The sequence below is a fragment of the Sylvia atricapilla genome, chromosome 3 (assembly GCF_009819655.1).
Source record: "Sylvia atricapilla isolate bSylAtr1 chromosome 3, bSylAtr1.pri, whole genome shotgun sequence".
In the NCBI taxonomy this organism is placed as follows: Eukaryota; Metazoa; Chordata; class Aves; order Passeriformes; family Sylviidae; genus Sylvia; species Sylvia atricapilla.
In genome coordinates, this window is record NC_089142.1 from 48,222,161 (window position 1) to 48,237,524 (window position 15,364).

The following is a 15,364-nucleotide window of genomic DNA, read 5'->3' on the forward strand; positions in this document are numbered from 1 at the left end:
TAAGTGCAAAGTCAATTTCAAATTATATCTGCTGAACAGCAACTGGAGATAAGCCTGAGTTATTGGGAAGCTAATCTGAGTTTTGTTTGTATTGGTGAATCATTTGGTTCTGAGTTTTCTGCTGGGCCCCTCTCTGGTGGAGCATTACAGGGTACTTGAGACAAAGTAGTCCATCTGTGAGCCTGTGAGCTGTGTCTGACTCACAGGACACTTACAACCTGCATCCTTTTGGAGGTATCATGATGGGATTGAAGATCTTTAGGCCAATATCCTATACACCATCCGGTTCCGAATTTCACTGTAAACTTTTGCTAGACTGTCTTACTTGAGCCACTTCCTTTCTTGCTTCTCTAGCAGTGAATGCAACTAGCAGTACTGTTGCATTTCCTTGCAGTAAATCTGCAGGAAAATCTTACCAATACTTTTTCTCATTAGTGGTTTCCAAAAGATGGCTGTGCATGAGAAATGTGCTTCATCACAGCAGAAAAGATAAAACAGGCAGTTCACTGCACTTGGCAACTGGTTGAGATTGTAGTTGCTGATCACAACAGCTGATTTTGCCATAATGTTAAGAACATGATTGGTCAAGTCAAATTCAGCAGAACTATCACCTAAAAAAAAAAGAAAATGAATCAGTGATGCAAATAATGAGGTGGGTGTCAGAGTGAGACTATTAATTTATTATTAATCAAAGAAATAAAGTAGTTCAATATGAGCCTACCTTGGCTATCAGAATATGCCAAGGGAACAGCAGAATGAACACAGCAGCACTAAGAAAACCATGGGAAAGGTAAAAGACAGAGCAACCTTCCAAAACCAGTCCAAAGCCAGTATCACTTCTTTCTCATACTCTCTAGGCTAAATGCTAAAATGAGGCATCAGCTGTGCCAGTTCTCATTGCTTTGCATGAACATGATAGTTACTCATTTGAGGGGCAAATCTGCCTCCTGACAAAAAGCAATTCTCCTTTATGAGCAACATATCTGTGAATTAACTCTTCTGTGTCGATCTGTCTAGTTATTTCCTAAATGAAAATTTGGTATAAAAGTAAATTCTTGGCCACATATAATGATTTTGGCTTTCTGTTCCTTAGTGAATAATGTTCAGCTGTTTAAGGTAGCTGTAAAAATCCTGCTGGAAGACAGTAAGCAAGATATCAGAAACAATCAGTTGCCTTTTAAAACATCAAAAAAGATGTCCTGCTAGAAGGTTACTGCATCACTCTCTCTTTCTATGAAAGTATAGGATGTTCTACAGTATTTATTACAATCATATTTTCCAGTGATTCATGCAGTGTGGCTTTCTAGTAGCTTTTGGAGAACTGAGCACTCCACTGTCCACTAGTGAAATGGGTTTAGTGAAATGGGGTTGTTTCCCTGAAAGTCTAAACTTTTTATTGGTTTTGTTTGTTTCATGCCTCTCATATCAGACAAAAAGACTTTACCTACCTGTGCTGCTTTTTGCTGTACTGGATTATAATTTAGGTTCACACAAATTATCTCTGCCCTTAACTTTATTTGACCAGGCTAACTGTTTTTTATTCTTGACATCAACATTGCAATTTATTCTTGATATCATGACTTATGAATTGCACCTACATAGTCCTTTATTGATTTCTATTCCTACTCCTTTCAGTTAATCAATATGATACTGAGAAGCCCAGAGTGGGATAGTATGAAATAAAAAATTAAAAAAACAAAACAAAACAAAACAAAACAAAAAAAAAAAAAAAGAAAAAAACGCAATTATAAATATTAAAAACAGAGATGCATGTAAAATTTTAGCCTCTTACTCCTGACATCCTTACCTTGTAACTGTTTACCTTTTGCACTTTATTAAAGAAGCTCATTTTTGGCTAAGAAATTATTGTCTGCATAAAACCTGTGCTGGAAATTCATACTTAGAGTATATAATTTACCATTTCATGAGTAAAATATCTCAGTTGTGTTCATCTGACCAAATTGTCCTTAACTAGAACACATTTTGGTACAGAAAGGAAGTCTAAGAAAAAACTTCATTTTGAAGTAAAATGAGAACTGTTTCCCAGCCAGAGCACAGACATATTGCTGAGATCAGTGTATAGAACACTAAACTTTAAAAAGCATGTGCCAGTTCATTCACACAGCAGCATCATGGTGTGACTTTTCAGTCCTACCTACCACGAGGATGCTGTCCAGTTGATTGAACATGTAAATGGTGGCAGGAGCACACCTAAAGATGAGTCAATCATCAGGTAGTCACTGGAGCCACGTGTATTTCACCTTTTCAGGAATGTTAGCCACCTAAAAGTGAGAAACTTTTTGAAGCTGGTCATTTTGTTTCCCTCTGTGGTTAGTGGAGAGAAACCACTGGGCATTATCCTTCACAATTCATTCTGCATTGTAGAATTGTGTCTGAAATAAGAGGGATGAAGAATGTGGATGTTTCTCCATTGGCTCTGTCTGTGATGTCAACTAGTATCTGAATTCGGAGTGCAATTTTTAGGAGATTATATGTCTGTAAGAAACATCCTGCCCTTTGTGCTAGCTACTTACTGTAACCACAGGCCACTCTACTAATCCCAGGCAGGTACTGAAACAGATTTGCTTTATATATAGTATATGTAACACAAAGTATCTCACAAAAACAGTAGCTTTGTACCTGAAGTTGAATATTATTGTTTCAAAAAAGGCAGCAGATAACACATCTCCTCACAAAAGCAGTTTTTCAACACAGCAATAAAAATTTACCAAATCTTCTGAAAAGTCTGTTTGTTCTGTTTCATTTTTTTTTTTTTTAACAAAGCACTTTCCACTTTTTCCACAAATCAGAGAATATTTGAATAATTTAGGTTGGAAAAGACCGTTAAGACCATCGAGTCCAAGCATTAACCAAGCACATCTGTGTTCACTGCTAAGCCGTATCACCAAGTGCCACATCCACACATTATTTGAACCCTTCCAGGGATTGTGGCTCCACCACTACCCTCCGCAGGCTGTTCCAATGCCTGACCACCCTTTCTGAAAACAAATTTTTCATGAAATTAAACCTAAACCTGCTCTGGTGCAACTTGAGGCCATTTCCTCTCATCCTCTCACTTGTTAATTGTTCTTTGTTGTGCTCCTGAAGTGTTTGCTTTGTTTTGCAAATTCAAGCTTAATTTACCTCTGGATGGATTATTTGCACCAGATGCTAATTTGAAAAATTTATTTCTGTTAAAACTTTTCACCTGAGGGCAGAAGAAACTGGCCTGTTTGCTCAGCATCTGGAATCTTCCATATTTAAGTAAATTTTAAAAACACACCATTGTAATATTTGATACTAATTCTTTTAAAAAGGCAAAACTTTACATATGGTCACAAGTGGAGAAAAGTTAGACAAAGGTAAAATTTCCTTAGAGAAGGGAAATTTAACGGACTTTTACTTTAAGGCTGGAATTTAATTTTGAGCACAACCCAAAAGCTGTCTCTCATAGGGAGAGCATTAAGTTTTTGACAGGATGTCTCAGTCCCGTGGAAGATCATGAATTATTTGAAAGTAATACAGTTAACTGGTTTACTTCCAGCAAACTTCCTCTACTGTTGATAGCATTTCAGTGCCCGTGTCCATCCTGGACTTGCCATCTGTGATTTCTTTGTTCCATGCAAGAGTACCCATGATTTTTGGATGTTGTAAGCAATGAAGTCACATAAGCAGTGAAATATTTCTGATAAAATAAAGTACGTCATATATGAGGAATGTTTTCTTATATACCACGCTGAAACATTCAAACCCATTTAAATTGATGGGATTTCCACAGTTCAGATAACAATCTGTATATGTAGACCTAATGATCTTCAAAAAATCTAAATTTAATTGTGGCATTCAGCTGGCAGATGAAGACTTGAAGCTGGTGGCTGTTTATTTGTAGCCACATGTCCAACCTCCCTGTAGCCAGCAGGGATGTAGTGAGAGCAGCCAGTGGAGTCTGAAAAGGGAGTTAGCTATCAAAATGGTGCTTTAATTTTGGAATATGTGAAATAATACTCTAATTTTCATTGGCTATAAATTAGATCTCTGTTGTCTGCCAAGGGCATCTTAGGCCTGTGCATATTTTCAGCATGGATACCAACAATATAAGCACCTGTGTTTAAGTGTCTTCAATTACTTCCTACCCCATCACCTCAGATATTCTTTTTTGAAAAGAAAATCCCTCATTTACAACTTTCTGTCCATGTCTATGCATATGTTGCCATCTCAGATTAAAAATATGTGATCTGTTGCATGTTCTCCTGAGATCAAGGAACATCTTTTTACAAATAATGAGTGTTCCCACAGATCACTCACTGAAACACTGTGAGTTTTACTCTCTTATGACAACCTCAGGAAAAGAATAATAACAGTGACATTGAACAAGCATTGAAAATAAAAAGTGACAGAAGCAAGTGCCCTAAAGAAATACTCTGATAGTTTCTTAAGTCTTAAAGAGTATTTCGAGACATTTAAACTCATTTGTTAGTTTAACTAATCATGTTTCCTTTACTTTGTAGGAGTGATTTTGAAGAGTATTTTGACATTTTGATCACAAATGCTTTGAAACCTGGTTTCTTTTCACATACACCAAACCAAAGACCTTTCCGAACTCTTGGTAAGTTGCAGCTGTAAGTCCCTTCTCATCTGCTTACCTCTGTGGGGGAAAAAAAAAACCAACAAAACTGCTGAACACTGGCAGTGGGGTGGGAAGTGGACTAAAATTATGTTAAGACTAAGGATCACTGAGACATTAAAAATTACAGTGTTGAAGACAAAAGGCTGTGACAGTAATTAAAATTACATTGGGGCTCAGATATTACATCATTAATGAAAAAAGAATCTTTTTCTTTGTTGTGCTCACAGGGTCATGCTCAGAAAACGAAATTTAGTTCTGGGAAAAAACAAAGCAGAAATATTTAAAGAATTTAAAGGAAATTCAGAGAACTGTACAAATAAAATTGTCAAGCTAAAGGAAAGAATTTATGACGGAAATCTGACAGCATTAAGTGTGTTTACTTGGGCTAAATAAAGACAGAGTAGGTAAAAAGGAAGTGCCCCTGTACTCACTTAATTTAATTAAAACAATCTGAAACACTTGGCAATGTTGTCTATTAGGTAATTAAGGTTGTAACACAGGAGGTTTACAAGAGCAGTGTTCATTGAACTACAAATAACAATGTAACATTGCTGAAGACCCTTCATTTTTCCATATTTTGATAAATGCTTTTATTTAGCTACCTGAAAATTAATCTTATAGTTTAAATAACTTAAGTTAGCATACACTGAATCATAATTTATCATTTTAGGACAAGTCAGTGTTACAGCCCAAAAGAAATTTTGCTTCTGGAACTTTTACAGTAAAACTGAAACAAGCAGCAAAAATACATATTGAAACTACATTTTACTATTTCACTTATTTATATAGGAAAATAAGAATCTTATGTGTGATTTTTAAAGGATTAGTTCAAATAGTTGCCAAGTTGACAATTTGAGAACAAAGTAATCTCAGAAGGGAAATTGAAACTATTTCTATGAAAGGAGAGAGGACAGTAAAATTATAAACGGTGAAAAAGGCTTAGTTCTGCAACCATTTGATTTAGTTTCATATAAGGCAAATTGAAAATAAAATATTATTCACTTTGGATTTCTTTTAAACAATCTGATTAGTCTGACTTCCTGAGGAAATCCTGCTGTGTCTCTCTGTCAATAATCCAGCCAGGAACTTTTGAACCAGTTGGACAGTTTCAGTAAATTTAATAGACAGCCAAAAAGCTCCAAGGAGTTTGATGAGATGGGGGGTTTTGTGCAAAAAGAGGAGAATAGAGGGAGAAGACCAAGTTGCTCTCTCCACTGATGATATGTAGCATTGGCATAATCACCACATTACACTGTAAAGACCAATTTTCATGATGTTTCTTTCTCTGCTTTCAGACAGGAACAGCATTATCTGGAGTCCTTTTATTGACTTAGTGGTTTTCATTCAGTTTATATCTTGACAATGCAAAGGGGCTCAAATATCGGTCAGTCACTCATTACGTTAATACCTTATTAATGCAAAATAAAATGTAGTTTTTGTTCCAGACACTTCACTGTCTAAATAGATAAAGGACACAGACATAACTAAAGCAATCATCAGAAAAATAATTTGTTGAAACTACCATCCTGGGAGTGTATTTTTTTTCTTAATATGTTTGTACTTGAATTACAGTAACTGGTTTCTTCTGAAAGACCAACCACAGCCTTCAAAGCAAACACTTATACACATAGAACAAGCTTTTAGAGACATGTTTCAAAGTACCATAGAGCTTGTTTAAGAGTACATGAAGTTTAAACTATAAAAGTAGGAGCATTTGTATGAGAAGATGCCCAAAATAATGATACATTTCTATAATGTTTATTTTGTTGCCCTACCTCTGTGTTCCTCACAGCAGCTGAAACACTATATGGTGAAGCTCCTAATACGTTGACAGGGAGCAGTTTGCCAGTTTTCAGAATTTTTTAAGGCTTTCTTTCATATCAGAACCACTGAAAATTCAAAATTTCAGTTTCTAGGTTTTTTTCTTCCTGTTGGTACTACAGACTACAGAAGAGTTTGGCCACTGTGCTGCAGATGAGGGATACAAAACTTCCATTTTTTTCCTTTGAAAAAGTAAAAATCTATAGGTGGACATCATAGTAAATATTTTCTTTTAGCACAGAGATTAAGCTTTCATTAAGATAATTTAGGGAAAAAAAAGTTTTTCTAGAAGAAATGTTGTAGAAAATGAACTGAAGTAACTGCTTATCATAGTTACCCATTTCTCCAGGTCTGAGTCTCAGCCATGTTCTTTCATGCATTAGTAGGTCTGAGCTGCAATAAATTCCTGATGATACTATATTTTATTGTGTTATAAATGGACTTAAGGGCAAGGCACAAAATATGGAATGTGTTCTTAATTTCAAATATCCAAGTGTTGCATTGTGTACTGGAGCTAAATGTTATTTATCTGTAACAGAACTTCTGCTGCAGATTTACTAAAGGAAAGGTTTTGAAGTTTACTTCTTGAAGTTTACTGAAGAGAAGGATAAATCTTTTTCAGAAGTTCAAAAGGCAATTGTATCCAGTAGGCATTTGAAGGAGAATGAGAATTAGGACGAGCTGACAAAGGAGGCATTGTCTGGAAATGTGATATTGGGTAACAGCTCTGAAAAAGTGGGGTTTTTTTCAGTAGACAAGTAATTTTAGAGCTAATCCATTTAGAAACCATAAAAAATTATTTTAATTGCTCAATTAAAATTGCATCACTGTTTCATTTTTGTTTTCAAGATGGGCATCATTTAAAGCAACTAAAACACTGTTTGAAAGCCTAAAAGATTTGTGTGACTAGGGCACTGAAAAGCACAATAATTATTTATTTAATTTTGCATAATTGTCTTTCACTGTACCATTTTGTTAAGTGGAGGAATACTTTATATGTATCTTCACAGACTTTAGGACAGCGATACTTATTTTGACCTGGCAAAACAGTTTTTATAATTAGGGGTAACTTATGTAGCAAAAGATGTGCTTTGCGAGAACAGTGCTGTACATAAAAATACCCCCAGACTTTGCTGCCATAATATGAATACTCCATAAATTACATGTTATTCACAAGGTTGTGTTTTCTTTTACATAGGGAAATCCTTCTCATGATTCTTGAAAGTGCTAATAATGTCTTGAGCTCCAGGACCTAAGGATCAGATTGAAAATGTTTCCGTAAATCCTATGTTGACAAGGAAGGATTTTCTTTGCTTTCAACAGATACACCCAGCTTAAAATAATTTCTCATTCCATGAAGGGCTTGAAGGAATATAAATAGCAAGTACAGTTGTGAATTATATGATAATCTGCAATACATGAAGATTTCTGTAACATTTGACAACAGAGATTTTCCTTTATCACATCACTTTTTAATGCATATCAAATTACTAGCCTGACTGCCAGTCCTGATCATTGCCAAATATGTCTTTTACAATCCAAAATTATAATTGAAATGCTAAAGATAACTGTTAATTCCCTGGAAGCCTTCTCTAAGTCTCTATTCACAGGGAAGTCTGCTTGGTCTTAAAGAAGGCTTATGTATCCTTTATTTTCAGCACAGGCACAGCTGTCTTTTCTGATCTGGTTTGGGCTTTTTTTAACCATAAATTGAAAATTTATTGCTGGCTGGTCAGTGTCTGAATTTAAAACACACACTTAAAAACTTATAGCCTCATGTGCATATGTATGTATCTGTGCAGATAGAATGTATGTATCTATAGATGGAGTGCTAGAGAATGCCGCATTTCAAAGGCTGCTTTCAGTTACTCTTCCAGGCTCTCTGCCTTGTTCCTGACTTGAATTTCTGTCCATCTTAAGGTGCTTCTGCTACAGGATGTAGCTTCTCACTTAAGAAGCTTTCAGTCCTCTAATTTTTTATGATTTTCTGGTAACTGCCATTTTAACAGTTCTGTGCAGCTTTTTTCCTCCTTCATTCATTCTTCACTACCCTTTTAAAAATACAAGAAAATTCTATAAGCCAAAAGGACAAATTAGAAAGAAAAAAATAAAGACACAAGATATAAAACACCATACCTCTGGACTGAAGACCATCTTTGGTCATTATTAGGGCCTGTAAGACTTCAGAAGGTGGTGATCCCATGTCTGCTGCTTGAGTTTTCATTTGCCATCTTTTGTGAACAGCTGGGTTTGACTATGCTGGAGATGGGCTGGGGAGCCTAGTGGTGGGAAGGGGGAGCATGGGAGGAGGTAGAGTAAGAGCAGAGCAGTATATAGAATATAAATAGTATATGGGAACTCACAGAGGAAAGGGATTTCACACTGATGAGGTTCTCTGAATTTCAGGTCTTACCTTTTTTGGCCTTGTTGCCTCAAGGAGGACTTTTGCAATAAGACTAATGTGTCAAACATAGCTTAAAATGATGTACCTGTGTACTGGACTGACTGGGGCTCCCAGCCGGCCCTCCAGCCACAGCAGAGGATGCAGCACTGTCCTCCCAAGGGTCTCAGAGCTCAGGAAGCCTTTTGCAGGGAAGCCCAAAAAGGGTCTCATCTCACATCTCTCGGGAGGCACAAGCAGAATAACAACAGCACCAGCAAAGGGCACCTCTGTAATCTTTTCCTCCAGTGGCTCAGAGAGCCTCCTTTATGTAATGCAGCTGTGCTTATTGCCATTCTTCTGGAGATGGTTCCTCTTCATTTCAGTCTGTGTGGATATATTCTATAACATGAGGCCACAGAATAATGCATTTTTGCTGGGAGCTCATGAGAGAGCAGTATGTAAAGGTTGCGCTGGCTGCACACTGCATTATTCACGAGCTACAACCATTTCCCATATCTCTTCTACAAGAAGATGCCTTTATATTGTTATAACATCCCACAGTGCCATATGACCCTTAAAAACCATGCTACTCTTTTTTAAGGGAAATGCTGTTTACCATGTATTGGCACTGTTTTTCATGTGTTTTCCACCTATTTAGGAAAGAAAAAGGATTATAACTAACAAGTAATGATATTTTGTACTGTAGTTTTCAAAACCAGATCTTTTTGTACCTCACAGGATCATGATGCTAAGATCAAGAGTCTCTTACTCCTCTAGTAGCACAAACAGGATCTGTAATAAGCTGGCAGTAGGAGGTCCACGGTTGAAAGGGATAAAGTAACTTGTTCTGTACCCAAGCCACCACTGAGAAATAATTCCCTGCTTTTATCTCAGCCAGGGATTTTCATTTTATCCATAATTTCTGGAGAAAAAGGAGTTTCTTTTTAAGCAACTGTTTAGTATGGATGATTATATTGACAGATCTTCATATTCAGTGACAGAACATGGTTTTTTATTTTTATTAGGAAAAATTATAAGGATTATGGAAGCATCTTACAAAGATGCTTCCTCCAGGAGACACCCTCTTTGGCAGCATGACTGATGTCTGGCTCCACTTTCTGAAAATCAGGTTAGGGCAGTCTGGTAGGGCTGACAGTGAGAGACACATCTAAAGAAATTTTATCTCATATACCGGGATTTGTTTTCGTACAGATATTCATGATCCACTGGAGAAGTTTGGAGATTATTTAAAAAAATCCACAATGTCAGGCTACTTGGATGACTGTTTCACCTCCTATCCTTTGTTTAAATGATCTTAGTCTAAAACTATTCCACTTTGTGTACTGACCTTGCAAAGATATCAGCCACTCCACAGTTGGTTTTTGGGTTTTTTTCTGACAGTGTAAACAGCTGTCTCAGAGATTTCTGGTTTCCTAATATTATTTATGTCCTGTATAAAAACATTATAAAAATCAACAGTTACCTTGTAGTCAAAGGGATTTACCAATTAATCTTTTTAAGGTTTCCTAGATAGTACCTGTGTGTAGTTTAAAATCAACACTTTGGGAATCATTTGAGAATAGAGGTGATCATTTCCTATCATGTCATCAGTGTTTGTAATTAAGCCATGAGATATATAAGAGCGGAGTCTTTTAACAGTCCTGAGTAATTTACAAAGTCTTTTCTAGCAGTTGAATTTTATTTCATTTTTTATAAACATAGTCTTAATAGATGGTAACAGTTTGGCTTTTGGGTTTTACGTATTCAGTACAAAGTTCCATATTTAAAACAGCATGTAAAACAGGTGTGAAAAGCAGAATAAAGTTGGGCAGCACATGCTCGCATCGTTTTGCAGAGCAGATTGTTAAAGTCACAGGCTTCATTCTTTCTGATAATTTCCAAAGTCCTTGATTACTGTATTTGATGGTCTTTACCTCATTAAAAAAGTGCTTTGTATAATTTTGTTTCATTACAGAGAGAATGAATTAGAAATTGAAGACACACAATTGATTACTCATTGACAGTGTATAATTTGTAAATATTTTGTGAGATGCAAGGGGCACTTGCAGTTTGTGCTGATAGTGTGTGTATTTGCAACTGCAGTGGCATGGTTAAACTGGTGTAAGTTCTTCAAGTTGTGACTCTGTAATAGTTAGACCATGTGGAAGCCAAAGAATGACTTTCCTTTACAACACAGTCCTCTTGGCAATCTGAGCTGGGAAGCTGTTCCTTTTCTTAGGAAAAGGAGTGAAGTGAGTGTGTTTTGTTCTGTTTGTTTGAGGTTGTTTTTTGAATGGGCTTTACTGGTACTTTAGAAGTGCTGTGAGGCCAGATTGTCATCACATCGTTTATACAAATTTATTTATACAAATGATGGGTTCACTCAGGCATTTTACAGCACATCAGAAGCTGGAGGTAGAGCAGCAAAGTTTCTGTTTCTACCAGGAGGGCACCATGCTGGTCTGACTAAAGCAATTCACTATAAACCTGGAGCATGGGCCAAGGGCTGGGATTTCAGCTGATGCCTGAAAGTGGCATGGGAGGTACCTGGTTATCAGCTGAACTAGCCAATGGAAACTGGGTTTGGTGCTCCTTCTTCAGTTCCTTTGGCTCAATCATATTAGCCAGAAGAGCTACCAAAACACAAGCTAATTCTTTAACATTTATTCTGTTTGCCTAAGCATTGAAGATTGTGCAATCTCATGGTGTGTGTGGGTAGGAATTTCCACCCATCCCCTACTGCAAACCCCTATCAATACTGCAATTTCAACCACATTTGAGTCTGGCCTAGCATTCTCAGAGATATTACAGCCTCAGCAAGCTGGAGAAGAAAAGATGGGCCTATCACTGCCAGCACAGAGAAAGGCTGCAGTATAAACTTCCATTTGATTAGGTGTCTGAGTATCTGCCCATTTGACCCTAGCTACAAATAACCCAGCTACTGGAAAATCACCCATGAGACTCTGCACCCTAACAGACATTCAGTGAAGGCAACAGCATAACACCACTTCTTAGAAAGATAGTCCCTATTATTTTCATTGTTGTTCATAAAAAACTCCTTGTTTTTTTATTAAAGAAAAAAACAAAACGGTGTTTGAAGTAAGGACTCTCTTTGTTGCTGAGTATTGAGATGAATGCTGAGCTGTGGATGCACTCTCCTATGCCCATCTTTTAAAAGAAAAAAGACTTACAGTAAATGTGTCAGGCCAAGGTCTTTATATGTTTGCATAGTGTTCAAAGTACCTCAGAGGATAAAAGGAATAAGAAGTAATTCATCCAAAAATCAGAACAGTGAAAAACTGCAACTTGCTTCTGCATAAAGACAGCAGGGGTTGCTTCAGCTGATTACCTTTGATATTAAATAGCGTGTTTGGCACAGAGCTGATAAGAATATTACAGAAAGCTAATTCAAAGAAAGTTAAAACTGCTGCTTTCAAAAGCATGGTATCTACAATATTCCTTTTGTTAAAACTGGAAAACATATTTAACATAATTGCCAAGTACTCCAAAACAGAATTCTTTGTGTATAGAGAGTATATTTTCATTTTTTAAAGGAGTTACCATAACTCCCACAGTAACACTACTATAAAATCCTAGCTATTGATTATATCATGTTATATTCAAGGTCTTGAAGGATAAAGCTCAAACAAACCCCTTTTCTTTAAGGTATTGTGCAAGGATGTGATAAGAGTCTATTTTTATCTTCAAGGAGCCCACAGGCAGACCAGATAAATAAATGGCAGAAAAACAAAAGCACTGGCTTTTCTGTTTGAGCTAAGAAACCAAGATATTGAATGACCTTCTCTGAATCATATCTCTGGCAGATATGCATATTCACCTAAGACAGCTAATGTCCTAATCCAGAAACAGGGAAGAACTGTATACTGAGTTTGAATAAGGACTCCTCAGTCTTGACTGTGAAAATCTCTTTAGCCCTTTTTAAAGATTCAGCATAGTGGAAAATTTGACATTATTTCAATTAATTGTGCTAGATTTAATTTTTATGGTTCATTAATATAGCCATTTTAATTTCAAGGAATTGGACCCATAAACTTCATGTGTTCTATACTGAAATTAATCAAATTATTCAATAGTTATCCAGTCATTATTTCAAAATATTGAAAGTGATAAGCTCAGTTAGTTTTTTGTTTTGGAAGACAGCTGCATGCTAGTGATTCAGGTCTTGTTTATGTTCATTTTAATGAAAGAAACTTCTTTCATTGAGAAGCATGTCAAATGCCTTTCAACATACACACCATGTTATTGAGAGGTCATTAAAAGTCATCATCTCCAGAAAATCCTCAGTCATAGTTTTGTGATCACCTTCTGGTGTTCTTTCTTTATTGTCTTTTATTTCAGGATGCTAGCAGAGAGTAGAACTGTAGTACAATCTGATCTGGATTGTACCAGAGAGATAAGGCAGGGAAATTGCCATACTTAGGAAGCCAAATTAATAAAAAAAAAAAAATGCCACTTCTTTTTACAGCAGAATGAGCTAAGGGCCTGTCAACCCGATCCTCTCCTGCCAGTGGGTGCCCACAGAACATAAATTGCCATAGCCTAAGTCTGTGTTTTCCAAACCAAAGCTAAAATGCCTAAATGACCACTTTGTATTCCAGACAAAACAGTGCTCAGGAAACAGATTATCTGGCTTAAGGGAATTCTTCTCCAAGACATAAAAATGTTTTTAAGTGGAGATGATTTTTTTCCTTCATATTCTCAAACACAAGATTTAGAAGCAAAGCAGTGAGCACTCAAACTACATTTATAGTGTGATAATATTATGTGATGCATAAAAATGCTTGAGATTTATGGCAGTGAATGTTGAGACACAGTTCTGTATGGAAGACAAAAGCAAATGCACATTTTCATACATGAACAAGGCTTGCCAAGCCTGCTCTTATTAGCCCTGAGATTAGCTCAGCTGGTTAGAGCATGGTGCTCATAAGACCGATGGGTTTGTTGCAGCTGTAGTAGTACCCATTCTGAAATAATACCTTGAGTTCTCATGTTTATGTTTCCATAGAAATGCTTAACAATGTCTAGCATTTTTTTATACAGATTATTTGATTCAATACCCACAATTCTTGACTAGAAGGGTGGAATTATGGTTATGAATGTCTTTTCAGCTTCATCCTGTTTCCCTGCACTTACAAGAGTGTCCATCAAGAATGTCCATGACTGGAGGGGAAGAACTAAATTGAAAATTTCAAAAGACTGAAAGGAACACTAGGGAGACAAACCGTGCACAGCTCAACAGCTGTTCTGGCATTATGAGAATGCATACTTCCATTTTATTTGTTTCATGCAATTTTATTAGTAGATGGTAAAACAGATACATTTTATTTTGTCTATGGAATAATAAATGTTCCACTGGAAAGCTTATAAATTTATGTAGATTATTACCAGACTCTACTGCTATTTCTAAGTAGGATGTTACTCTTTTGGTAGCTTATTCAAAACTTGGCGCTTTTTTCTTGCCAAATATGTATCAGAGAAATGGATCATTTTAAGAAGCTATTTTTTTAAGTTGCAAGCCTCTCACTGCCATGGTTTCACCCCAGCCAGCAGCCAAGCCACTCACTCACTTCTCCATCAGCAGGATTGGAGAGAGAATCAGAGGGTGAAAGGCAGACAACTTGTGAGATGAGATAAAGACAGTTCAATAGTGAAAGCAAAACAAAACAATTCACTGCTTCCCATGGGCAGGTAGAGGTTCAGCCATCCTCAGGACAGCAGGGCCCCATCACACATAACAGCGACTTGAGAAGGCAAATGCCATTGTAATCACTCTGTGTCTCCCTTCCTTCTTCCTTCCCCCATTTTATAGACTGGGCATGATGTCATATGGTCTGGAATATCCCTTTGGTCAGTTGAGGTCACCTGTCCTAGCTGTGTTTCCTCCCAGACTAGCAGGGCACCTCCAGCTTTCCTTGCCAGCACGGAAGTAGTAAAAGCAGAAAAGGCCTTGACTCTGTGTAAGCTCAGCAGTAACAAAAACATTCCTGCTTTCGTCGCTGTGCTCAGCACAAATCCAAAACACAAAACACATCCCCCTACTGGGCACTTAGGAGAAAATTTCACTCTCCCAGTGAAAACCACCACATTCCCTGAAACTAAAATTGACTCAGAATTACGTTGTAAGGGTGCTGTCAAATGTCAAAAATCAGAGGTCTGTTTTGAAACAATGAAATACCAGGAATAGATACAGAACCCACAGTGTGTAGAAACTGTTCTGGCTATCATTTAACATCAGCCACCCCACACTGCAGGCAATGAAGAGCCTGGTCCATGGAGTGCCCAGCAAGCAGTGCCTACACTGCACAGAAGACATTGGCCCATTGATCCAGTGTTGTGCTTCCTGTTGCAGAGCCTTCACGCTGTGTTTCTGCACCTGGGTCTGAATCCCAGCTGTGGTGTGCTCATTGCTAATTACAAACCTGCAGTGCTGATCAAGAGCTCCAAGGAATCCAGAGGTCTTGCAGAAGTGGCCCAGACCCTTACAGGATGCCTGAGGGATGGATCAGAACAAG

General features: G+C 37.1%; 1 protein-coding gene and 2 long non-coding RNA genes across 7 annotated transcripts in view; 2 read left to right on the plus strand and 1 right to left on the minus strand.

Moving 5' to 3' along the window:
* On the minus strand, positions 1 to 14,820 carry LOC136359052 (uncharacterized). 2 transcript variants are annotated; one of them, XR_010743213.1, is made up of 4 exons: positions 14,715 to 14,820; positions 10,180 to 10,281; positions 8,585 to 8,727; positions 1 to 611 (listed from the first exon to the last, which is right to left on the minus strand). It is a non-coding gene; the product is annotated as an uncharacterized lncRNA (long non-coding RNA). The 2 variants fall into 2 exon arrangements; XR_010743214.1 differs by lacking the exons at positions 10,180 to 10,281; positions 14,715 to 14,820 and adding an exon at positions 8,938 to 9,058.
* The window catches only part of LOC136359053 (uncharacterized), a 945,479-nt gene that overhangs the window by 92,755 nt on the left and 837,360 nt on the right, over positions 1 to 15,364 (plus strand). The window lies entirely within an intron of this gene.
* The window catches only part of NT5DC1 (5'-nucleotidase domain containing 1), a 123,282-nt gene that overhangs the window by 78,790 nt on the left and 29,128 nt on the right, over positions 1 to 15,364 (plus strand). For all 3 annotated transcript variants that reach the window (XM_066315304.1, XM_066315306.1, XM_066315307.1), the window contains exon 8: positions 4,509 to 4,606. In XM_066315304.1, the coding sequence (XP_066171401.1) occupies positions 4,509 to 4,606 (98 nt within the window). The remainder of the gene's footprint in view (positions 1 to 4,508; positions 4,607 to 15,364) is intronic.